The sequence below is a fragment of the Hirundo rustica genome, chromosome 1, assembly GCF_015227805.2.
Source record: "Hirundo rustica isolate bHirRus1 chromosome 1, bHirRus1.pri.v3, whole genome shotgun sequence".
In the NCBI taxonomy this organism is placed as follows: domain Eukaryota; kingdom Metazoa; phylum Chordata; class Aves; order Passeriformes; family Hirundinidae; genus Hirundo; species Hirundo rustica.
Window position 1 is genome coordinate 111,975,304 of NC_053450.1, and position 25,916 is coordinate 112,001,219.

The 25,916-nt window shown below is 40.1% G+C and overlaps 1 protein-coding gene across 4 annotated transcripts; it reads left to right on the forward strand.

Moving 5' to 3' along the window:
* Nucleotides 1-2,593: 2,593 nt before the first annotated feature.
* On the forward strand, nucleotides 2,594-25,626 carry TOPBP1 (DNA topoisomerase II binding protein 1). Of its 4 annotated transcripts, XM_040059731.1 has the most exons (28): nucleotides 2,594-2,625; nucleotides 2,942-3,029; nucleotides 3,597-3,731; nucleotides 4,282-4,425; nucleotides 4,937-5,118; nucleotides 5,239-5,432; nucleotides 6,244-6,423; nucleotides 7,219-7,388; nucleotides 7,813-7,976; nucleotides 8,916-9,163; nucleotides 9,456-9,775; nucleotides 10,564-10,736; nucleotides 11,751-11,962; nucleotides 12,534-12,823; nucleotides 14,095-14,268; nucleotides 15,196-15,305; nucleotides 16,357-16,480; nucleotides 16,850-17,002; nucleotides 17,485-17,593; nucleotides 18,198-18,390; nucleotides 19,174-19,400; nucleotides 20,458-20,621; nucleotides 21,572-21,686; nucleotides 22,196-22,359; nucleotides 23,256-23,396; nucleotides 24,337-24,426; nucleotides 24,883-25,044; nucleotides 25,387-25,626. In XM_040059731.1, the coding sequence occupies exons 2-28, from the start codon at nucleotides 2,949-2,951 to the stop codon at nucleotides 25,528-25,530; spliced, it is 4,563 nt and encodes a 1,520-aa protein (XP_039915665.1). In that variant the 5' UTR covers nucleotides 2,594-2,625; nucleotides 2,942-2,948; the 3' UTR covers nucleotides 25,531-25,626. The 4 variants fall into 4 exon arrangements, 3 of the variants coding, with proteins under 3 accessions (XP_039915665.1, XP_058275966.1, XP_058275963.1); XM_058419983.1 differs by lacking the exon at nucleotides 2,594-2,625 and having other exon boundaries at nucleotides 2,841-3,029; nucleotides 12,540-12,823; XM_058419980.1 differs by lacking the exon at nucleotides 2,594-2,625 and having other exon boundaries at nucleotides 2,842-3,029.
* The last annotated feature ends 290 nt before the right edge of the window (nucleotides 25,627-25,916 follow it).

A 25,916-nucleotide genomic window follows, 5' to 3' on the forward strand; every position in this document is an offset into this window, starting at 1 on the left:
GGTATATATATCAGCACAATGACAAATACACCCCTTCTAGTCAGGTTGGCTTGTTGCTTGTTTGTTGTTTTTTTTTTTAACTTCTGAAATACATTAATGAAAATAATTTAATATTTTATTCTGCTCTTGGCCAGAAATTTCACCTGGTCTTGAAAACACCTTGCCTTTAGGAAACTACTTTCTCTGGAGGGCTTTGATACCAGACACAGTAATGCATCTTTGTCAGCCCTTCAGGAGCAAAGCACAACAACCAAACGTGTGTAGGCATACTGACAGACTTTCTGAGAGGCATGTCAAAACTGATCCTTCTACAGCATGGACCTCTAATCATGGATCTTTCTAAGCAACAAGCAGCTTCCAGAGAAAAGAAGTGGATCTGAGGCCACTGGCCCAGTGGGTAAGTGTCAGCTTATCAAGAGTATCCATCACTTCACTGGAAAGGGTTCACACTTCAGCACGTGAAAACAAGTCATATTTCAGCTACTGCAATGAATCGTGATCTACATTCAAGGGGACAATTGAAAACACAGTATTTGGTTGCACTGCTGATACATTCAATTAAGGACTCTGCTAATAACTGTAATAATACTTTGTATTATACCATCCATTAAAGTTGGTTAACTTTTTTGTTAGACTTCTTGATCCTTTCCCACCTCCATCCCCTTATTTTTTAGAATAGCCCAGAAGAATGAAAAAGGAAAATAAATTCTTCTTCATAACACTGAAAGAACAGGCAGGGCAAAACTGGGGTTTTACAGGTGGACTAAGAACTAGCAAAATCAGATAACACAGAACCATCAAGATAACTCCAGTGCTCTTAACTGCTTGTCACTAATAATCTAATAATAAATATGCTATTTTGGTTGTCATTACATTTGATTATGTTCACATTTAGCAGTGGGAAAAGCAGTATCTGAGACAATTCATACCGATCCTTGATGATTGATATTAGTGGCTTTAAAAATAAATAAGCATATAAAAGAATTCCAGTGTATTTAGTGACCTGAGTAATTAGGTCATCTAGCTAATATCTAACAATTACAGTGGACTAGTGCACACACTTCCATTCATTCTTAAGATTACAGTGCCATCACGTGGTCTCACTGTAAAGTTTGATGCCAACACACATGCACTACTCCAGGAAGGTTTTTGGTGCTTTCCTCGTCCAAAACACTTTTTAGGATGAATTTTTTCACGGAAGGGGTGATTAGGTATTAGAATGGGCTTCCCAGGGAGGTGGTGGTTTCACCATCCCTGGAGATGTTTAAGGACAGAGTGGATGTGGCTCTCGGTGCCGTGGTCTGGTTGACAGGGTCATGGGATGGATTCAGTGATCTCAGAGGTCTTTCCCAACCTAATTAATGCTGTGATCTCTTTTTCTAAGGAAATATAATGGAATTACTCCTCCCACTACAGGCATTGTCAGTATTACGCAAACAGCAGCAAGCCATTGTGGTCACTAGGAATGGAATGGAGGTCCATTGGATGAGTAGGCAGGGTCACCCTGCCATGATGTGGCAGATGCCAAAAGTGCGGTGCAGAATTCCCGATCTTGCCCTGGAAGGACAGCATTTGATGTTCTTGCCCACAGCATGGAAGCTACGAGCTACAAGAATGAAAGTGAAGTGCAAGGTCCTACACCTGGGTCACGGCAATTCCAGACACAGCTCCAGGTTGGGCGTAGAAGCGATTGTGAGCAGCCCTGTGAAGACTTGGGAGAGATGGTTGATGAAAAATTCAACTCACTCCGCTCTTCTCTGGCCACAATTGCCACTGCGTAACAACTATTTGGTTTTCTTTCTTCTTAAATGTATTATCACAGAGGCGTTACCGCCATTTCTAATTGGAAATTAGAAATGTCCACCTTTGTGGAAATTCTTTGTGGAAATTAGAAATAGTCCACCTTTGGAGCTGCCAGGGGTTGGCTCTTGCCGGACACGGAGGGAGCTTCTAGCAGCTGCTCAAGGAAGCCACCCCTGTAGCCCCCCAGCTACCAAGAACCAGGCCTTGAAAACCCAATACCGAGTATCTGAAGGGGGCCTGCACGGAGCCAGAGAGGGACTTATCATCAGGAACTGCAGTGATTGCACAAAGAGTAATGGGCACAAGCTGAAAGAGGGTAAATTTAGGTTAGCTGTAAGGAAGACCTTTTTTCCTGTGACAGTGGTGAAGAGCAGGTGTCCCAAGGAGGTTCTGGATGTACCATTCCTGGCAGTGTCCAATGCCAGGATAGGGCATAGGGTAATCAGTGGGACATGTCCCTGCCCATGACAGGGCAGGCTGGGACCAGATGCTCTTTCAGGTCCCTCCCAACCCCTTATCCCTCCGTGATTCCCCAACTCCCACCCCCCCCCGTCTCTCCTGCGGCCCCGGGCCCTCAGCGAGACGCTCCCCCGCCGCTCGCTCCCCAACGCGCGCCCCCAGCGCCCCCTGCGGGCGGAGCGCGGGCGTGCAGCCGCGCGGAACCCCCGCTCCCGCTCCGCCCACGTCCGCAGAGGCCCCGCCCCCTCAGCCCAGCACCGGCGGCGGAGACGGCGCAGAAGCCCCGCCCCATCCCGGCCCCGCCTCCCCATGCTGACCCCGCCCCGCGCCTGCGCAGTGCAGCACCACCGCTTTCCCGCGCGGGTGAGGGGCTGTAGTGGGGTTGGGGTTATTTGGGTTATTGGGATTATTGGGGTTGTGGGGTTGGGGGTGTCGGGCACCCGCTGCCCAGCAGCGACCCCTCCGTGCGGGCCTTGGGCCCCGTGGGGACCCGGCCTCCCGGTGGCGAAGGGGCCTCTCGGTTGGGGGCCGGCCAGTCCCCGCCCGTCCGTCCCCGTTTGAAGTCGGTGTCGCTGGGGCTGGCGGCGTGTGCTGGGCCTGTGGCACGGCAGGGACAGGGGCCGGGGGTTTCCGGGCTGCGGCAGGAATGTCAGGGCGCTCACTGGGTTTTGCTTCTTAGTTAAAGGATGAGAAGTAGTAAGGATCCGTTTTTTGTGAAGTTCATAAAGTCTTCCGGGAGTTCGGAGTATTTTTCAAAAGCTCTTGAGGTAAGTGGGTTTGGTCACCTGTGTGAGCTTGGTGAACTGGCATGTGTTTTCTGTGTCTGAGTTAGCTGCATGTGCCATACCATAAGCTAACTTATACGTGTACACCTGGAAATAAAGCTGTTTCTACCGCAGGGGCACTTAGTGTGTAGTAAAGCATGTTGAGCAAGTTTTGTTGGAGGACTTGATATAGTTTCAAAACCCGCTGACACGTAGGAAAGGGACATGTAGCCTGGAAAGCGGTCACTCATCTAAGCACAAGCTTTGGAAGGACACTGTGCACTGTTCTACACCTTGGGAGGTTAGTGAGAGCCAAAGGCACCTTATGGCAGGATCAGGTCCTGAAGGCTTCTGTGCCAGATATTTGAGTCAGAATAGTGTGATGACTCAAGGGAATGAGGGGGACATCTATAAGGTGTTTTAGCCCTTTCTTCTGCCAATACCAATGTTTGCATGGTAGCTTTGTTGTGAGCTGTTTCAAGGACGTGCACTTGTGTAGTTTGCGCAGGATTGCCTCTCTATTAATTATTTGCTAATTAATAAAAAGTTGTATGCATCATTTATCTGCAGTCTATAAAAGAATTCCAGTCAGAGGAACATCTCCAGATCCTTGAAGAAGAAACAGTACTCAATATAAAAGAAAATGATAAATCACTTTACATTTGTGATCCTTTCAGAGGCGTGGGCTTCAGTCATCTCAGAAAGGTACATCATCCAGCAACTTACTTTGAGCTCTCTTCTTGTCTTTTTAGAAGCACTCATGTCCATCCTTACATCCTGCATGTTCTGTCTTGCACTGAGTGTAGCAGTGTGAGCTTCATCCTGTATTTAGAGAAGGTGACCAGCAAAGCATAATGACTATTTTCAAACATTTGGAAAAGTAAACGGTATGGTCAGTTCTGATTCTGCTGGAGTCCCTGAGCTGGTTCTTACACTATTTATCTCCTGATAAACGTGATTTGGCTTGATCTGCAAGGAATTGGCTAGTAGACAGATACAGGCTTGCTGGAATTCTTTGGCCATAGCCCTAGCATCAGCTGCTTTTACCGAGGCCAGAAAATGTACAAGGATTGTACACAAAACCCAGAACTGAAAGTAAAACCAAAACTGTCAGCTACCTGGAGGTGCTAGAGGAATGGGCGGAGGACACACCAAGGGCCCTGCCTTCCTCAGAATTCAGGGACAAGGAAAGCCTTCCTGATGCCAGTGTACTCTTTGCTTATTTTCTCTGTGCTTTTCCTGTTCCCTTCTGCAGCTTGGCTGTAGGATTGTTGGACCACAGGTAGTTCTGTACTGCATGCAGTCGCAGCGGTGTGTCCCGAGGGCTGAGTATCCCGTGTACAACATGACCATGGCCGATGTCACTGTGTCCTGTACCAGCCTGGAGAAGGACGTGAGGGTAAGGTCTTCCCAGGGATGGATTGTTCAGCTGGTTATTGTTGATATTTGCTCTGCATGGCTCATTACTAAGGCAGCAGTCAGAGCATATATGTCTCATTGTGCCTCTGTCTAGATCCATCAAGTCTTCTGTAGCTTATTGACTCGGTGTAGTTTATTCATCTATTAATACACATCAAATATGATTGTGTATGTCTACTTTATATTTATTCTGATAACTTTTTTCTAATACTACCTAAACCATCAACCATTTGCAAAATTTTGCTCCTTCAGCATAATTGTCATGTTTTTATTTAGGATATATGTTACGTTCAGCTTATCATAAGTGCAAATAAAATGGGAATTGTAGTTATGGTTTTATGGCTTCCATATTTATCTATTTAGTATTTTTGAACAGTTTTCAGGGAAATCATGGACAATTGAAATCCATTTTTTTGGTGTAAGGTGAACTTGACTGTCACATAGGATCTTTTTCCCCCTAATAATTTTCTCTATTTTTTTTCCCCATCCAGGAAGAAGTTCATAAATACGTGCAAATGATGGGTGGATGTGTATACAGAGACCTCAACGTGTCAGTAACTCATCTTATAGCTGGAGAAGTTGGCAGCAAGAAATACTTGGTAGCTGCTTCCCTGAAGAAACCTATTTTGCTTCCCTCTTGGGTTAAGACATTGTGGGATAAGTCTCAGCAAGGGTATGAAAAAAACAAAACTGATTTTGTTTTGGGTAATGGTGACTCTTATGTATGGAATAATTTATTTTCCTAGTTGATTTTACTTGTAAAACAACTACTTTCTCTCTTTCATTCCTGTAGCATAATGAGGTACACTGATATTAACATGGAAGACTACGCTTGTCCTGTGTTCCTTGGCTGCACCATTTGTGTCACTGGCTTAAGCAGCTCTGACAGGAAAGAAGTGCAGCGCCTCACTGCTGAGCACGGTGGGCACTACACGGGGCAGCTCAAGATGAATGAGTGCACTCACCTCATAGTTCAAGAGCCAAAAGGTAAAACTGACAGAATAAATGCTGTTTCCACTTCTGGCATTGGAGTAGTGTGAATGTGTGTAAGCACAAGGAGCTTGAGCTGCCTCTGGGTCTGCTTTGGTGTGGCTCTTACTACTTCTCTTTAGGGAATCACTGTTGATGGAAAGTAGCACAGGGCACCTTTGCTTTACTGTAAAGACATAAGAAAGAGAACAAAAGAGGAAAAAAAGCCAGAGATATAGGTGGTATTTAAAGAAAGAAAAAGGGAGAATCCTAGAGGAGATAAAGAAGAGAAAAACTTTTTTTGATACATCAGGATAGGACTTAATTTGTACCGTGATTGAAGTTGGATTGTTGCCTGATGTTGTTTAACTGATTATTCTTTGTGCCTTCCAATTTCCCTGTAAGATAAAATGAAAGTTCCTTTTCCTTCCTCTTGGGAAGATGGAAGGATTTTAGTTTTATTGTGGGAAAAAAAGAAGGGTTTTCTTTTTTTCCTTGATTTCCCTCTCTTTGCCTACAGTGAAATATGCTGGGACTTTCTGACCTTTTCTCGTGTGTGCTTGAAAGCTTTGAAGCCTTTTTCCGTTTTTTGTTTCTTTAATGCCGTGTCATACCATGAGATTTTTCCATGAGATTTTTCCATTCTAACTTTAATTACAGCATAAGCAGCTTATCAACAGTCCAGTATAGTATAGTAAGTCCATTAAAATCAGTTTTTTGAATTTCTAAATTTTTTCGATGTCCAGCCATCTTTCAACAATCACTGTTTGATGTTTAAGTATTTTAATGATTGTGACTTTTTAAAATAAATTTTGTTTACATCTGAAAGGTCAGAAGTATGAGTGTGCCAAAAAGTGGAATGTGCACTGTGTGTCTGTGCAGTGGTTTTCTGACAGCATCAAGAAAGGCTTTTGTCAGGATGAGACGATGTATAAAATAGAGGCTGGATCAAAACTGAATAATGCACCCAGTACATCAACACCTACAAATGACACCAGCAAGCCTCCTAGTAAGTAAGATATTTTAAAATGTGTTTCAATAAGGTAGGAAACATTTGTATGAAGGAGAGCTATTTTGAGATGAGTAAGGTGCTTGCTTTTGTAAGTAGTGGTTTGACAGTTTGGGTTCTGGATTCAGCTTAAGCTTAAAATGTAACAAGATTGCTTTTACGCGCATCGTACAAAAGCACAACTGTTCATACATTTACAGTTTAAAACAAGGAATTTAATCTCACAGCAGTCATAGGGGTTGGGGGGGGGGGACAAATAAGTTTTTATTAATCTTTTTCTGTTTTATTTTTCTTTATATGCTTGTTTTTATTTATTCCCTGCTAATAATAGAAGGAGAGTTGGAAGTATTTTGTAGCACACAGTAGTAGTCTGAAGGATACAGCCAGCTTTAATGTGCATCCACCTGATACTGACTCCTCTTAAATTAGGATTGATTTTTCTACAATAGAATTGTGTTTAATTTAAGAAGTGTATCTACTAGGTGACCACAAACCTGGAGTAACAGCTTTGATAACAAGTCTCATAGGCTGCTGTGTCATAGGTGCTATCCTTTAGGAAATAAACAGGAGATGTGTCAGCACTCTTTCTAGTATGATAATGCTCAATCTGTGTGTAAAGAAACCCCTTGGTTTAGCAAAGGTTTTACTTACCTAGTATTTTTCGTTATTCAAACTTGACATTTCCTTATAGCACCATGAAATCATAAGTGGCAAGTTTGTATTTTCTTTAGTGAAGTGGCAGAGAGAGCTGAGCCAAATCTAATGCCTCTTTTTAAATTTTATTTTTATTTAAAGATCATACCCTTTCGGACGTCAGCCACATTTCCAATATCAATTTGAGTGGTGTTAATGAAACCGCATGTAGTTCAGCTATGAGCAGCAGACTGGATCCTCTTTCTGATGAGCTGGAAAACTTGGACATAAGTTCTTTACAAGCCCCTGAAGATTTGTTAGATGGGTGTCGAGTATGTTTAACAGTGTATACTTTGAAATGTTCTGTGTGTGTGTGTGTGTGTGTATAATAGTAGTAAGTATGTCGTAGAAGTATAAAATTTTATAGTCATAGGCATCTGTATTTAAACACTAGAGTGAATGGGTTCTAGAATTAGTGTGTGGATTTATTTGGGTTTTTTTTGGTTTATGCAATTTCAGGGGTTCATTCCATCAGTAAACATTGAAGCTTTGCTAGATTAATCTGCAAAGATAAATTAATCTTTATAAATGCTTAACTTGGTTTCTTCTCAAAAGCTGCAGCTCTCCTTTTTGTGTTCTGCAGCAGTTAAAATAAATTATACCCAGACATTCTACTTTATATTTTATTGATTTTTTTTGTTTTATTTTGTTTTTTACATTTTTAAGGCTTTATTTGTTGCTCTATCCTCTTTGTAGATCTGTCTCTGTGGCTTCAGTGGCAGGAAGTTGGACAAGATGAGGCGGCTTATTAATTGTGGTGGTGGCGTTCGATTTAATCAACTTAATGAAGATGTTACTCATGTCATTGTGGGGGAAAATAATGATGAGCTGAAACACTTTTTGGATGAGACAGCTCACAGGTTGTGAAAACTGTATTGCTTAAGATCTAGTTACACCTCATTTTCTTTCTCCCAGTACCTGGGGTCTTCAGCACAGAAAATGCATCAAACTGTTGGCATGAGTTCAGGGGAGGGCCACCAAGATGGTCAGAGGTATAGAGCACCTCTCCTATGAGAGGATTGGGTTGAGAAGGCTTTGGGGTGACCTAATTGTGGCCTTCCAGTACCTGAAGGGAGCCTACAAGGGAGGTAGGTGGAGAGGAACCTTTGGCAGGGACATATAGAGACAGGACAAGGGGGAATAGCCTTAAACTGAAAGAGAAGAGGTTTAGTTTAGATATTAGAAAGTAATTCTTTACTGTGAGGATGGTGAGGCTTCTCTGGCTGCCCAGAGAAGCTGTGGTGTCCCATCCCTCTGAGTGTCCAAGGCCAGGTTGGATGGACTTTTGAGCAATCTAGTCTAGTGGAAGGTGTCCCCTGCTCATGGCAAGGGGGTTGGAACGAGGTGATGTTTAAGTTTCCTTCCAAACCATTGTATGATTCTTTGAAATCACTTACTGGTTTGAAAATACCAAGTAGTTCTTGATTTAAATAAGAAGACTGACAGCTAGTGGTAATAAGTATGTCTACATGTGCTTCTCAATACTGTATCTTTGGGTAGCCATGGGTGACCTCAGTGAGTAGAAAAGCAAGTGTTCTTATTGGTGAAAAGAGGTATTAACGTGTATTTATTAGGACATTGAGGAGGAAAAACTTGGCAATGCAGCAGTGGCAGGTGTAATTTACGTTACAGAAATTAGTTATGAAATGCTCTGTTCTCAGACTGAAAGAATTAAAGTCTCTTAAGGGTTGTAAATTGCCCAAAGCTTCCTTAGTATTAGAGTTACAGACTTTGTGTGTGTGTATACTGGTTGTTTTTGGTCTGAAACCTGCTTGTTTGTATAACATTTTATTTTACAGGCCTCATATAGTGACAGCAAAATGGTTGCTGGAGTCATTTGGTAAAGGTTGTCTATGTCCAGTGGAGCACTATGTCCCTTTAAACTACCAGCTGTTAGAGAATCCAATTTTAGAACAACCTGGAATGAAGTCAGTTTTTCCCAAAAAAACCAGTCTCTCGAAGAAAGATGCTGTGAACGTTATAAAGCACCAGAAAGCTGCTGAAGATGACTTCCTCTCTCAATATGTAAATGACTATTCTGCACTAGGTATGTTCTAGGCTCAGCATACTGTGTAAAGTTTAACTACTCGTGATTAGCGTTTGAGCTTGCAGCATCTGCTTTTTAAAAATTTATCCATATCTAGTATGTTAACTTCTGCTTTGTGTTTCAGAATTCAAATTTAAATAGGCCTGTATAGAACAGTTTTAACTAAAATAAAAAGTTTTTAACTAAATTACAATCCTGTAATTTCTTCATGAAACTGTTTTGGGTTGTCCTTGATGTTCTTGTCAAACAATTATTATGCTTGGTTCTTTTTTATTTTTCTTTATCCTTTCAGATGAAGTTGAAAAACTAACATCCAAAACCTTCAGTGATGTTACTAATTTGACTGCCCAAGGAGAGAATCAACCTTCTGTCTGTAATGGGTCTTTGGCAGAGTCTTCTGAACTGGCTGAAGGAGGTTTATTTTTCAGGAAGAGATTTCTTCTTCTGGGTTTTGGTGAAGAGGACGAGTCCTGCATTGCAGATATTATAAAGGAGAATGGTGGGGAGGTTCTGCCACTGCAAAGCAGAACCATTGCAGACTATGCCGTGGTACCTTTATTAGGGTGCACCGTGAAGGCAACTGTTGGTGACGTTGTCACAAATACATGGCTGGTAAGGGAGTTACACTTTTTCAATTCCCAAATAAACTGGTATCTGTATTAGAAATTTGTCTTGTCAGAATGCAGTTATTAATGGCTTAAATATAGAAGATACTATATCCTCATTAGCCTCATTTAATTTGAAATGTGCTAAGCTAAAGCCTTCATTAAAGCCTCTGCATCTGTAGAGTGTCTTATCTGTTTCACTCCATTTTCCACTGGACCATTAAATAGGGCTGCATTGTTGTGACCCAGGTTTATTATGAGGTCTGACAGCATTCTGTCTAAATGAACTGTAGAAGGAGCTAGTTGACTAATAATGATTTGAAGTTTTTTTTCATGCTTTTTATAGCTTATTTTTAAAATTTGTGGCAGAAGAGCAAGTCTTTATAGCTGGAAAGTCAAAGAATGCTAACCATATGTGGCAAGAGCAGGCACATGATATAGACTACCTGCTGTTAGTAACTTTCAGTATTTGGTAACTTGCTCTGAAGTAAATCTATGCAGACCCTCAGATAGTGCACTGAACTGGAAACCTCCAGTTTTATGGGAGCCTGCAGGGTTGGAACTTTAGTAACTGGAAAGTTCTGAATAATGCTTCACTGTATCAAACTTGACAAAATAGACATGGTCTAAAAAAGAGTTTGCCTGATCCAGTGGGAAATAATTTGTCTCAGGTGTGATGATGGAAGCAGGATTGTTCATTGTTGAGTCCATAAATGCTGTTGTAGAGTTGCTGAAATCTTGTTGGCTTTGTTACTATTTGGCTTGATTCACATTTTTTTGTCTTTCACCTTGAAGATAACATGCGTGGAGCAGCAGGCCCTTTTAGATCTCCGATCCAATCCACTTTTCACACCAGTCCTGGTAATGGAAGGAGTTACCCCTCTGGAAGATTGTGTTCTTTCTTTTAGCCAATTCACGGGTGCAGAGAGAGACTCCCTTGTTTACCTGGCAGAACTGCTGGGAGCCAGGTACTTCTACTGTCACAGTTTTTCCATGTTCTTAAAGAGCCAATGTGCGCCATTATGCATCTCATTTCTTCTGTACTAATATTGGAGTTGAAGCTCTTTTGAATTCCATTCATTTACAAAACTTGGTGCTGAAGCAATGAGACATCATTATGTAGGTCTTTCATTTTGTTCTCTTTTAAGGAAATATGGTCAATACCCACAGTCTAATTTCTACCAGAAGATGCTTGGTCGCTTATTTCCCAGTAACTTGAGTCTCAGCAACTTTTTACTCTGCTCTTGAACTGATTAATGAAAGTCAGGTTTTCAGATGTGTCTTTCCAAGTTGCTCTTTGGTTGTCTAGGAAAGGACCATGTCAGTACTATCTGGCTCAGCCTCATCAGCATGGTGAACCCCATTCCTTATCCCAGCTCCTAAGAAAAGGTACTCCATTTGCTTAGAGTTCACCAAGATCTTTGAAAAACTTTAAGAAAAACATGTTTAGTCATGACATGGAATAATTGTGTAGCTTAGACCAAGCATCATTTGATCTGGTTTGTAGCCTGTTTGAACTAAACTCTTTGTGGATGAGTTCTCAATCCTGGTGTCTTTTTGCAAGATTGTGTCCTTGATGATAAGAGAAAAAACTGTACTGTAAAGAAAACGGTTGCTCGTTTGAAAATGATGCTTGTTGACTCTGGAAGGGAAGCAAGCCTGTTCCATTCACCTTGCTGAAGAATGTTAGGCAAGTGTATGATTTGAAAATGGGATATTGCTGGAGTGTGAGAAACACTGTTTTCAGTGCTGGTAGGAGCAAAACCTTACTGTGTAACATTTTTGCTATTGTTTTGGGGGGGGGTATTTTTCTGTTTCTTTCTTTACTGCAGGTTAGGCTGTGAAGTGCAAAGTGGGTTGCCTTAAATATCTACTTCTATTCATTCTTTTTCTGTTGTGAGAATGCAATTTAAAATAGTTTGAATGTGCCCTAGCTTAATGTTGTCTATGACTTAACAAATGTTTTATCAATCTAATTGTAGAGTCCAAGAATTCTTTGTGCGGAAAGCCAGTGTGAAAAAAGGGATGCTTGCCAGCACCCATCTTGTGGTGAGAGAACCGAACGGCTCCAAGTATGAAGCGGCCAAGAAGTGGAATTTGCCAGCAGTCACTGTAGCTTGGCTTTTGCAGTCTGCAAGGACAGGAAAGAGGGCAGATGAAAGCAAGTTCTTGGTTGAAAATGCAGAGGCTGAAGGTTGGTTCTTAGCAAGTTACGGGATGTGATTGTGCCATTGTACTGTTTGTTCACAATAAAGGAGGCAGGTGTGCTGAAATTTTCTTTCCTAACATCTTCAAAGTATTAGAGCTAACGGATATTTTCCCAGATATTAAGACAGAATTGTAAATTGGTTGGAGTTTGAAGGGACCTTAAAGATCATCTAGTTCCAACCCCTTGCCATGGACAGGGACACTTTCCATTAGACCAGGTTGTACATGCAGCCTTTTTTTTTTCCTGCCGTTGAGTTGTGGTGACAGAAATGATACTGTGTAGTTGCTGCAAATCTGGTGGAGCCTGTGGGGTTTGTGGTTATCAGTTGGGATTCAAGCTCAGTGTCTCAGCTTGGTCCTTTTTGGCACATATGCTGTTCTGTAGCTTGCATGGCAGTTGCTGAGAGATCCATCTTAGGACTGCAGGCTTGTTAGTCTGCAATGGTTTGATGCCCCTCTCTTCAGTTCTTCATGGTTGTTTAAATAAGAGTGTGTGGGGTCTGTGTTCAAACGAAAAACCAGTTTGCTTGCTTATGTTTTCTTTGTTTCTTTTAAAGGTACAGAGAGCTTCATTACTCAGCTTAGCAAGACACCAGCAACTGTTAAATCTTACGATTCAGAACAGTCTGCTCATCTGCTTGAAGCTGGAAAAAGAAGAGCTGTGACCCCCCTTGATATCAAGAGGTTCCAGAGTAAAGCTTTCCAAGCTGTAATCTCCCATCATAATGGGAAGACAACTCCTGTTGCACAAGGGGGACCACCTCAGAAAGAACCATCTTTAAATCTTGATACACCATCGAAGTTTCTTTCCAGTGACAAGTTGTTCAAACCTTCTTTTGATGTAAAGGTGATGTAAAAGTTTTTGCAAACTTTTTGGTCTGTGTGGCCAGTACTGTTTAAGATGTGCATAAACTTAAAACAGGCACAGAAACCTGTGCTTTTACTTATTTTTATGCTGTTCACATATAGGCTTTCCCTTTTGGATAAAGCCAGGAAAACTGTCTTCTTTATTTATATAGTCGAGTTAATGGCCTGTGGACTAAATTTATTGAATAGTATGTGGTGTAATGTCCTTAGCAAAGCTCCTTTGTGCTTATTGCATTATATGCTTGTGTGTTCTACACCTCAGACAGTATCCAGTCTATGTTCTTTGCATCTAGAGACTGATAAATGTGACAAGGCACCTTAAAATTGCTCCAAGTATTTGCATTTTCTGATGAAATGCTGCTTTGATGGCATGTTTTAATAATAGCTTTAGAGCAGTTACAGATCTGTTATTGCAAGCTAAAAAAATGCATGGGGTTTTGGGTTCAGTGTCTTATTCTGAAGGCCACAGTACGGTAGAAAATGCAGCAAAAATATCCCCCTGACACTTAGGGATTATCTGCACTGGAAGAGCTCCTGATGGCTCAGGTGTGCTTTGGAAGGCTTCAGCTTTATTTTTAATATTGAAGGCCTTAACTGAAAGATCAATGCATTGAATTCCTGCGGAGTTGTTAGATTTTCTGGGAGGTTGTTTGTGGGTTGTCTGTTCTGTTGTGGGGGGTTTTCTGTTTTCTTTCTTATTCCCTCTGCGCACATTTGGACGAAACATGTTGCAAATGTAGAAGAATCCAGTGTTCTCTTTAGCTAGTTCTGCTTCATGAAGTGAATGCTCTGGTAAGATTCAAAAGCAAGACATTCTAGATCAAAAATTCTCTTTTTATATAAAAAAGGACAGTGTGAAATGGTATTTTAAAGGTGCAGATAGAATCACATACTCATGCAACTCTTGTGGGGCAAGGTGCAAGTACATTAAAGTGGTTGGTTGGTTGGTTGGGAGTACCTGGGTTTGGTCACTGGCTTTTCCACTGAGGGCAGTTCTCAGTGATGGCAGTGATCAGAGAGATTAATAAACTGTTGTCTTCTTGTTTTGCTTCTGTGGACTCTAAGATTGGGTTTGCCTTGGACAGCTCTTGTGCAGTGGCACTACAGTTGCACTTGGTGGCTGTTCCTGTAGTTTGCTCTCCTGGTTTAGGAGTATGAAGTCCTACCGTATTTGTAAAACTTGCACTAGAGTGAGAATTTTGTAAGGTGTTCATGGAAGTCAAGCTTTTTTTTTTTTTTTTTTTTTTGTAGGATGCTCTGGAAGCTCTGGAAACTCCTAGAGGTCCTGAACAAAGAACCAGGAAACTGAGCACACCTCTCTCTGAAGTCATTGGCAGAAACTTGAAACTAGCACTGGCAAGCAGCACAACGCACGCAGCAGCTCTTACTGCCAGCCCTCAGTTGACTGCTGCACAGCCAGAAGTGGTAGGAGATTTTGGGGTTTAGTTGCTGGAGCATAGGTTTAATTAAGAAAAAGCTTTATCTTTTGTGATTTAAGTTACAAAGGACATTTGTGAATTGTTACTTATGAACTGTTTGAATACAAATTCATATGGTTATGTGTTCTTCAGTGACAGTTAAAGGAATGTAAGATAGAGGAATTTCCTTATCGAAGGCAAAGAGTTTTAAAACCTTTTTCTACTATCTGCACTACTGTCTTGAATATTAAGCAGTTGCTAAGTAATGTGGCATATAAATATGTACCAGTTTAGACTCTGTAGTATTGGAATGAGATACCACACTTAAGCGTCCTCAGGTTCTAGCTGAACAGGTTTAGGTGTTTTGTCTTGGACTAAATTTCAGAGTTCTTTGTTAATGCATGTGTCTTCCTGCTTTCCTCTGTGCTTAACAGGAGAAGAAAAGTGTGAGAAAACAAAAAGGTGTAGGAGGAAGGGGAGGATTTTTGTATTGCTTGCCACGTTAATGCACTGTTTACTGTTGAGGAGGGGTGAGAAAGCTCTGGAGAAGGAAGGCTGCTACTTCTTGTTTTGTAGCTCCTTAGTCTTACTTCTCTCACTTCTCTACAATGAAATAGTTCAGTAGCTTCAGGCTTGATAATTCCTTAATTTCAGTGTTCAGCCCATGATGAAAGGAGTAGAGTATGTGCTTGGGAGACTGGCTGAATCTTTTGTTTTGGCATTCCTACTGCATGGTATGTTAATAATGCTGGGTTTTGAGCATGGGTAGGGGGACATCAAAAATAGAGGAAATGTGTTTATCTTACCTTTATTGTCACTGTGTATTTTACTACGTGCTTCACTAAACATTAAAGTACGTTTAAAGTACTTTTGTTATTGATACAGAAGCCTTCCAATTGTGACTCTCCTGTTTTTATCCCTGCTGCTTGACCAGGAAGAAGAGCCCAAGCCTCTAGCTGATGCTGTTATATATGTTAGTAAAAAACTTGGTAAGAGGCAAAGGGAGCTGAATGCAGTAGCAGCTTCTCTTGGAGCAGACTACAGGTATCAACCAATGCAACAGCTTCTGAGCTTTTGCACCGATGTGAATTCTAATAACTTTGAGTCTTTGCATCCTTTGCTACAGCTAGACATTAGATTTCACCATCCTAAACAACGTTACAAGTCATCCACTTGTAATGTGAAATGTGAAATAACGCCATTTTTCCCTGCCACATCCCCAGTCCCCGTGTTCTTCATAAATCCATCTCAGAAAGACTGTTTATCTAGAAGTCTTCTTGAATTGCAGATTTTTTTTTTTTTTTCCTTTGGTTTGAAGAAGTTTAGATTTTGGATGGTTTAACATTTCCTTTATATTTTACATTTTTAATCTAATGTGAATTTGTGTGTTTCTCCCTGGCTCAAAACAAATAATTTTCTAGATTGTCAGCATGTCTAAGTGTTCTTAGAAAAGCTTGAGAAAAATAGGATGTCATGAAGAGAAACTACAAACTGACATTTTTGATTTAAGACAGAATTCTGCCTCCACTAAATCTGATTTATATGTTTTGTTACTGACTTTTATATAGGTGTTATTATTCATCACGTGAAGGAAGTTACCCTTATGTTTGGTAGTACCTTAGAAATGCTGCAGATACTTGGATTAGACAGAAAATACTTGGTTTTTATCAGTTTAAAAATTAACAGTCCTCATTTATTTTTTTTTTTAATTTTGAGCTTCAAAGATCAGTATTTCACTTGCAGTTCAATATGACAACAGAAGAAAAAGCTCTTATCCTGTATCACACATTCATATCAGAAACTGTTTTAAAATTCCACTTAAATAAAAACAAAATGAATCAAACCCCCTATTTTCCATATGTTCATCCTGTTTAGTTTTATTTTCTTCAGGAATGCTTTCAAAACACGTTGAAGTTGTGCTGTCATGACACTGAATGCTTTCCTTTCTGGCAAAGAAAGTGGGCTCATTGTTTATTGAGGCATAACGAAATAGGCAAAACTACTTTAACTTGAACAAGGACAATTTCTGAGCTGGATTTATGATAATTTTTGATGTAAATTCTGTCTTCAAGTTGTATTTTGTTCTCTTTTCCAGATGGTGCTTTGATGAAACAGTGACACACTTCATCTATAAGGGAGGACAGAATGATAACAATAAGGAGTACAAATCTGTTAAAGAACGGGGTATACACATTGTTTCAGAACATTGGCTTTTAGAGGTACAAAGCTTGTTTTGTTCCCTATTTAAAACTAAAGGGAAATGGAGGCTTAAAACCAGTTATATAGCAGTGGATTTTCTGTATGCATTTGTACTAAACACATATAAGGACTGATGGTTTTCATCCTGCTTTGAATTAATAAATTGAGTGATCTCTTTTCATGGATGTACATTTACCTTGTTCTCCATAAGGAGAAAATGAATTCTCTTCTACTGAACACTTCTGCTACATTTTTCCCAGAATGGCGACCATGTTTTTCCCTGTGTGTGAAGTACTTCTTTTGACAGTGTTTTTATTGTACTTATGCTTAGGCATTAAATTAATCTCGAGGAGTTCCTCATCTTTCTGTTATTAACTATGTTATTACAGAGTGCCCGAGAATGTAAACGACTTCCTGAATCTCTCTTTCCTCACACTTACAATCCCAAAATGAGCCTGGACATCAGTACAGTGCAAGACATCAGGCTCTCCTCCTCCTCCAGTAAACCTCTTTCAACTGGAAAACCAGCAGAGGAATATGAGGTATGATGTGTGATAAGAATGCGTGTTCCATTTAGTGATTTGAATTCAGTTAATAGCTATATTAACATAGTAATAAAAACATTGATACTAATTCAGCGATGTCCTGAATGAGGTTTAGCTAGTGATTAATAGTAGCTATTGTAGAAGTTCCTTAAGGTTTTTCTGTATTTATAATATTCATCTTCTGCAGTGATGAAGGAAAATACGGGTATTTCAGGATTTGCTTTCCAAATTTGAAAAGGTAGATTTTATTTTAGGTAATGACGTGCAAGGTCTGAACTTCCTTTAGCAGACATTAAGACTGCAGAGTAGGAGTTGTCACCCATGCTGCTGTTCACTGTTCTACTGTCATTGCAGTAGCAGAAAGGTTAGATTTACTCTGAGGCAAGATTAATCTTCAGAATTTATACAAGTGTCAGATATGGTTAAAAAGCAAAAAAGATTTGGTATTTGAGAAATCCACTTGTCTTCATTGGTTTTAGATTATTCCAGTGGATGAAGATGATGCTGAAGATGATGTAACTACTGACCAAATAAAAGAAACAGTCACTGTAGGGGAAGAACAAATTGTAGCAAGTGAATCCAAAGGAGGTACATGTAAATCACTGTTTTCAGAATATTTATGGGCTATCAAACTATCACTATGAATCTTTGCAGTTCCAGGTGCTGAATGCTAAGATCTGGAAACTTTGGGTAGCATATTCATATAGTGGTCAAGTACAGCTAGCTTTTATTGCTGCTGGATGCCAGGAGAGGATTTTCCTCTCTATTTTAAAGATCTTGACAGCCCACAAGAAAATCATGATCATTCAGGAAGATAGTTAATTGCCGTTTCTTCATTTTTAAAACACTGAAGGTCATCCTTAATGTGACAGATTTTTGTTTCAGAGTATATGTTATGTAAATAAATGTGTTATGAAAGAATTGTGGATCTAAGATTGTGTGAGGCAATTCAGAAGTGAGATGAATGGAGATTTCTGCTTGTGTCAAAGAACAGGTCACTTAGGGCACATGTAGTTTTCCTTGATATTCTTACCCAAGTACTTTTCCTCTTTTTAATGTATAGTCTCTGTCCTGGTGGCGGAGGAAGGTTGACTGGAATTTCAGTTTTAACTGGAACAGTGAGCAGTTGTTCACTTTCCACTTGTTACACTATAGGAGTTGTGATATAATGAGTTCTGTTTCTTCTCTTAAGTTTTAACCCAAGCACTAGAAATGAGGGAGAACTTCCAAAGGCAGCTGCAGGAGCTCATGTCTGCCACATCACTAGTGAAACCACAAGGGCAAAGAGGATCCCTTTCCAGGAGCAGCTTTGATGGTTCTCCGGCCACTCCTGATAGCACGTGGTCTGTGCGAAATGGCCGCAGTAGGGTCTTGGAAGCTCTAAGGTATGGATTTGTATTTAAATGTATCTTGTTTTGTCCTTGCATGTGTTTCAACATTCATTGAAATTTGAATAGGTCTCCCGGGTTTTCAGATGTGTGGTCTGTTTCTGCTGATGTGCTTGAGTTGCTTCTCCTGCAATTCACAGTCTTTAACTGGATATGCTAGGTAAAGTCAGAATGTTGTCTTAATCCATAGTGGATATCTTTTCTTAAAAAAAAAAAAACCAAAACAGAATAGTATGAGTGGTTTTAATGCTCACGTTTTGAACTGGCTTATTTTCTTTCTCTTCAGATTTTAAAGCAAGTGTGTATGAAAGCTTACGTAGGTCATAAAGATGTAGTAGGCATTACTGCAAAGCACCTCTCTAAATGTTCCTTCTCTTTTATTTTTCTCCCTAAATGGAGAATAGGATTTGAACTCCATCAACACTGATGTGCAGTAAGACAGTAAGGGAACCCTTGCAAAATTAGTCATTTAGCTTGGTGCTTATTTGCAAATAAATAGGCTTAATAAAGAGTATAAGGTATGCTGATTTTATAATGATTTATTAATAAAAATATGTACTGATATTTTGGGTGCCTGTTTTCAGCCATGCTGACACTTAGTTTCATAAAGCCAGAGTGTTAGAATAGCTGCTATACAGAAATTTTCCACTTTCCCAGCCTTAATTTCTACTATTGAGGTCATGTGGCTGCTGCAGTTGATGTGATCATTCACACATTGCCTTCTAGAATGGAAGTCTTCTGTAAAATGAGTCTGTAAGGTATCTGTGGTTTTTCTCTTAGGCAGTCCCGCCATGCACTGGCAGATATAAACACAGAGCCATCCCAGAGTGAACAGATCATTTGGGATGATCCTACTGCAAGAGAAGAGAGAGCAAGACTTGTCAGCAACCTTCAGTGGCCTAACAGTCCTTCTCAGTACCTTGAGCAAGGTCTGAGTAATACCAGTAAGAACGTGGATGAGTCTGCCCTCAAAGGATCTGTACCTGATGCAGAGATGGCTGGTATAGGTAATATTAGAAATGCAATATCTTTGTTCTGTGCAGCAGCATTCATTTGGTCTTTGGCACTTCTGAAATACGGTAACATTTGAGTTCTACTTATAAAAAGAGTGAGCATTGCTGGCATTTCTCAAATGCCAAAAATACAATTTCTCATCTTTGAGCTCCAATATGTGTTGTTTTTTAAACAGAAGCTTTCCCATTCATTTGTGGTCAAACATCGAGGCAGTGCTTGTCTGAAAATAGACTGCTGTGGCTCCAAAAAAATGCCAACAACTTGAAAGACTTCATAAAGTTTTCCAAGTTGTTTTGTTTTTGTTTTTTTTTTGGACCACAGCTGGTTTCTTCCAGGTAACCCCTCAGGTAAGCATAGTGGAATTCAAATGGGAATACCATGAGCAAAATCTTTTCCATTGTAGTGGAAATACTTAAAGGTAAAAAATTGGGGTACAAGATGAACTCATGGACCCAAAAAACCAAGATGTCACGTTGCTGATGAACAGCTTGGGTCAGGATTCAGTAAACATACTTTACTTATGTTCCCTGTTCTTTGAAGTCTAAAGTCTGTTGCTAGGACTAAGGAAGCAACTTGCCTTTTCTTCCAAAACCAGATGTTTTTTCATCGGCTTTGCTTTCTTTCTGTTCTGACATAGGGGAATTCTTTATTTCTCTCTACGTGCTGCAACCAGTTCCTTCCCTCAATATACTTGCAGAGTTTATGTGGCAGCAGTCTTCCTGAAAACTGACCTTGTCCTAGAAGAAGTTGAAGAAAATTAGATAATTCCATTCAACTAATTTTTGGTTCAACCAAATCAGTGCAGTTTAGCCAAAGAAATCATTTGAGGTTTTCAGGTGTTTTTTTTAAAAGCAAGGCATTCGGGGACATGACTGCAATATTGCTGTTGGTGGTTTGTGGTATAAGGAAGGGCATCTTTATGAAAGGCAGATGAAATACAACTGTACATCTTGTAGCAGCAATTGTGGGGATTTTTTATTTTTATTATATCTTTATACATAATTATATTCTGCCAAACACAAATCATGTAACACCACTTTACTTTCACAGTTGTTCCTGAGGCTGGGGATGGAGATGTGATTGAAAGTCTAAAGAATCCCATATGTAGAGATCCTGAAACGCCAATTAAGGATAAATTGATTCCTACTCCACAGGCCCCCAGCATTGCTTTCCCCCTGGCCAACCCTCCTGTAGCACCCGAGCCCAAAGAAAAGGTTTGTCAAATGGAAAAATATTTATGATGATTTGTCTTCTGAGAGCTGCAGTGATACTTTAAGAAGTTTTGAATTTGATGATAAATATAAAATGTGCGGATCTGCATTTAAAATCTTGAGGTGTAATCAAAATTACTTTTGTGCAGTTCTGTTCTAGTCTCTTTTTTCTGTTCTTTTCAATACTCCCCCTTCCTCTGAGATTTTGAACAAACAGCATTTGCTCAAAAAAATAAAGCATGTTTGTTTAGACAAATAAAGCTTTTTGTCCCATTGGTTAGTGCTGGAATGCTAAGGCAGGGTTTGGAGTGAAGAATTACTATGTGTACTACTTGGAACTCTTCCAGCCATGTTAGGATGACGAAAAAAAAATTAGGCCTTTGTTTCTTTGGTGGTATCTGGAATTTTATGTTTATGTACAAATGGGAAATTATTTTTCTGCCAAAACCTGGTTTAAAATTCTATTTTATTGTGAACTTGGAAAGGGAAAGGAAAATGAGCTTATAGTCTCACCTGCAGTGAGTCACTTGATGCTCAAAGTTTCAGCAGCTCTGTCTTCAGGGGCATAATGGGTAATGTTAGTGGAAAGCCCTCAAAGAATATAGTATTCCAGCTTGATAGAAAGTGAATGAACAAGGCAGTGTGATAGATATGTGCTGATTTCTTCATGTGTTCAACCTGACATTCTATGGATGTGAATGAGGGATTACTTGTTATGACAGATTAGTTCAGCTGTGCCCTGAAGGAAAGGGGAACCAAGAGTTCAAGCAGGAGCCTAAGGATAATTTTATAAGATGCAAGCTTTTTGTCAAGTGACTGACAGGTTTGGTTCTGCTTTTCCCAGCTAAAAGAAAACTTAATATATAAATAATGCAGAATATTTGGCAGAGAAATAGTTTGCTGCCAACCTAATCGTTCTGTCATATTTTCAAAATCTGTTACTGTATTTCTAGGTTGTTACTGAAGATGAGAAAGCTGATGAAGAAACAGAAAAACTCCGTAAATTTCAGCTGTCTTCTCTTAATCCTCAAGAGAGGATTGATTACTGCCATCTGATTGAGGAACTAGGTACCAGATATTTGTGAAATGTAAATAGTATGTGTCTGTTCAGCTGTGGCTTGTTGGGAAAAAGAAAGGGCTTCTGTTAGTGACTCATCAGATCTGAGGTCTCAAATTTATGGCTTCCCATGCTTGTGAGCAATTTTTTGAATATAGTATTACCGTTATGTGAGCGATCAGCTTTGCCATAAAATGGCAGTGGTTTTGTCTTCTGATAGTTTTCTTTTAGCTGTCTTTACAACAGCCTCATTCTTTGCTGTTGGAAGTGCCCAGGATGGGCTCTCTCCTGGTGTCTCTCGTTCCTGTCTGTGTTGCTGTGGCATTTTACAGAGCCACTCTTTCCTGGCTGCTTCTCCCTCCCTAGCAGCTTCTGCCCATTCATTTCAATGATAATACTCTCAATGTAAATTTCAGCTGCGTTTTCATCTGAATTCAAATAATTCTCACTTTGAGTTGGTCCTTTCTGTGTGCAGCGTGACGCTTAGATAATTTGAGTCCAATTCATTCCTCAATTCCAGGTGGAACAGTACTTGAGAAACAGTACTTTGATCCGAGTTGCACACACATTGTTGTGGGACATCCTCTTCGGAATGAAAAATTCTTGGCTTCGATGGCAGCTGGAAAGTGGGTGCTTCATCGTTCCTACCTGGAGGCGTGTAGAGGAGCTGGCTGCTTTGTTCAGGTATGTGACCCTGTCACTAGGACATGAGTGTGTTTTATTTTTTTTTGCTTTATTTTTGTTTTGCACTACTAGGAAAAGACAACTTCTCAAAACTAATTGCTAGTTTAGGGTGCCCAAGCTGTGGGAGTTTTAGAGAGCCCAGAATCTGAGAAGTTTTTGGTCAGCTTTGTCTGGCCAGCTTTGTCTAGTCCTGCACCAAACTCCTGATATAAGATAGATTAAATTCCTATGCTTTTTATAATTGCTTCTTAAAATTGAGTGTTTGAATACCTTTTGGTAAATTCTCACTATTATCAGCTAAATTTACGTGGCTCTTGTTAAACCAGGAATAAAATCTTGATTCTTTCAATAAATGAACATACGTTATTTTTAAATAATTTGATTGTATAACCATATATGTAAACATTTTTGAACGCTGCCTCTTCCGATGCTTTCCTGTTGATTTTGCAGTTCTCCTGGGTCAGACAGTTCTTTTACATTGACTAGGCTAACTTTAAAGTAATGCCTGTAGGCTGTTTCGTATCCTTTTTAAGTATTAAAACTAACTTCCATTGTTTTGGAAGACACTGCAGAAACATAACCAGTGGTATCTAGTGTAGTGAGTTGCTTTGTGCTGCTGTTGAATTCTGTTGTGACTGCAAGAGGAATCAGGTTGTGTACAAGACTTGATGTCACAGGAAACATGAGTTAATTTAGATAAACATGCAATTAAGAGCCATTTCTCTAATTTTACCTAGAGCTGTTTTGGCTAGTTAAAATCCATATATATAGCTAGAGTGAGATGGGATTTGTTTCAGGGTTTTTTATTTTCTATTTTGTGTGGGGTTTTAAGATCGATTTTTCTGCTTGTAAAGTTGGCAGGACTGCTTTGTAATTCAAGCTTATGGTTGTTTCAGGAAGAAGACTATGAGTGGGGAAGTAAGTCCGTACTTAATGTTTTGTCTGGAATCAATGTAAACCAGAAGAAACTAGCACTGGCAGCCATGAGGTGGAGGAAAAAAATACATAAAGGGAGGCAAGAAACGGGTATCGTTGAGGTATATAGATACTCTTGTAATGTAAGCTGTACAGTGTGGATGGACAGGACAGGGATTGTCACCAAGAAACAAAAAACTCTGTCAGGGGAAGGTAACCTGTCTCGTTACCAAGAACAAAATGTCTTGGTTTGACATATTGTAGTTAAGGAATTTATGTTTTTTAGAAAGTTCCTGTGATGGTATATTAAAAGTCTTGGTCTCTTCTGAGCCAGTGTTCATGTTTTGGAAGGCTCCTGGAATGTGGCTGTTTATGTGTTTAAATGTCCCTCAGCCAGGAAGTTGATGTTTATTCTTCAGAGCTCTGACTGGAGAGCTAACCTAACTCAGCTCTGCTAGGAAACCAAAACTGGTTACTGGTTTCATAGTCTTTCAGTGAGATTTTTGGAAGTGAGACTTCAACTCCCCAAAGCCTTTCAACTCCTCTCAAATCAGGCACTGCAGCTGAGGATTCATTGAAAGGTGATGTTTCAGTTATGTCAGGAAACATCTGATGTGTGTTTTACAGTAACCTTTTTAAAAGGAATGCTTACAACAAATCCTCCACGCCCTTGTGGAAACCACTCTGAGTGTTTGTAGGAAGCAACTAGCTGGCCCTCTGTGCTGTTACTGTAACCAAGTGCATGCTGGGGGAAAAGGGGAAAATGTTTCCAAGTAACTGGGGGTTTTTTAAGATAAATTTCTTGCAGTGTCTGGTGTTTTGGAAAGCATACTCTCTGCAAGGGTCTTTCCTTAGAGGGGGCTGGGTGGCAAGGTGCTGATTGTAGCCCAGTAACTGTATGGTCTGTGGATTTTTTTTCTGGCATGCATACTTAAAAGCAAAACTAGGTAATTGCAAGTCTTCGTCTGATGGATATTCTCAAAAGGGATAAATTCTAGACCCATGAAATCTTTGTACTTTTTAAGTACCAGCATACTTTTGACTGAATTGTCATTTATTTAGGGAGCCTTCAATGGCTGGAAAGTGATCCTGAACGTTGATCAAACCAAGGAAGCAGGATTCAGGCGCCTTCTTCAGTCAGGAGGAGCAAAAGTATGTAGTTGTTTGAGAAAAAAAAAAAAAAAAAAGAAATATACATATGTTTGTTTAATTTTTTTTTACTTTCTGTTTAACTCTGTGCTGGGCATTCTTCATGTGAGTAAAAGGTCTCAGTGAACAAAATTGCTTACACAGGGTAGGTGAGACATGGTCAAAGGGTGGGAGGAAAAAGCTTTGTCATCTTCACTTTGCAAGTGCTCAGGCAGAGCAGCCGGTCTGAGGTTACACAAGTCAGTAGCGGTGGTGAGAAGTGATAGAATTTTTGTGCCCTGCTCTGATGGGAGGGATCACCCTTTTGGACAGGTATGTGGTGGTACAGAATGCAGCTGTAAATGGTATTTGATTTCCCACTGGCTTGTTAGTTTGATGGGTGAAATGAAAGGTCATGAACTGCATTTGTCTTGGGGAAGAAACACAACTAAACTTTCATGGGTTGTGTTTTGTCTGTAGGTGTTTTCTGGCCATGCTGCACCTCTCTTTAAGGAAGCAACTCACCTCTTTGCTGACTTCAGTAAGCTGAAGCCAGATGACTCCAGGGTGAACGTGGCAGAGGCAGCAGCGCAGGGAGTGAACTGCCTCAAACCCGAGTACATCGCTGACTACCTCATCCAGGTAGGCACACCAAGGGCTCCCCACCTGTCACACTGGCCCAGGCCTCTGCAGGGAACAGCTGCTCTATCAGTCATGGCTCCCCTTTGCCTGGAATTGTGGGCACAAAGTGCCTGTGCTGAGGGCTTTGATCTGTGGCCTCAAATTTATGCTCTGATATGGCTTGTTCTGATGCTGGCGGTGGGATCTCTTGCAGGGTAGGGAGCTGCTCGCAAATTTGATTTAAAATGTAGGTGCGCAATGTTTGTTTTATTTTCAGTTTTAGACAACTAATGAGCTGTTTCTGTTCTCTCAGAAGCTGCTCTTGTTGAGCTGACCCACTCTTTTTTTCTTTCTTTTCTGAAGGATCCACCTCCCCCTATGGAGTCTTACTGCCTGCCAGAAGCTGAGTCGTACCTTCAGAATAACTCAGATCTTGGAATCGGATTATCCCAGAAAAGAAAAGCATTGGGAGAAATGAGCAGCGTCAAACGATCCAGAATACACTAAACATATTTTTTGTTCTTAATGTCTACATTTTTAAATTCATATTTATATTTTTTCATTCTTGCCCAAAAAATTAAAAGCTTTGAGTTTCACTTCTAATTTGTCCTGAGATTAAAATAAATTTGCAGTAATGCTTGTAGGAAAGATGGCTTTGGTTACCAGTAGCATCTAAAAATATGACAAGAATTCATCCAAAACATACTTTAACATGTCCAAACTATCCCATCACTAGACTAGTGATTTTGTCTGTGGACACAGTTGTACAATAGGTAAGAAATAATCTGTAAAATGCTTATCACATCTTTTATCTGTGTGTTGTGGGGAAAATACCAGCTGATGAGAATCATGGACTTAGATTTTTACATTAATTTTTCATCTTTTGGTATTTT

Coding starts and splice junctions, on each gene's coding strand:
- TOPBP1 (XM_040059731.1), top strand. CDS start 2,949: ATGAGAAGTAGTAAGGATCCGTTTTTTGTGAAGTTCATAAAGTCTTCC. Junction 14,269..15,195: donor CTGCTGCACAGCCAGAAGTG/GTAGGAGATTTT, acceptor CTGCTTGACCAG/GAAGAAGAGCCCAAGCCTCT. Junction 16,481..16,849: donor CAGAACATTGGCTTTTAGAG/GTACAAAGCTTG, acceptor ATGTTATTACAG/AGTGCCCGAGAATGTAAACG.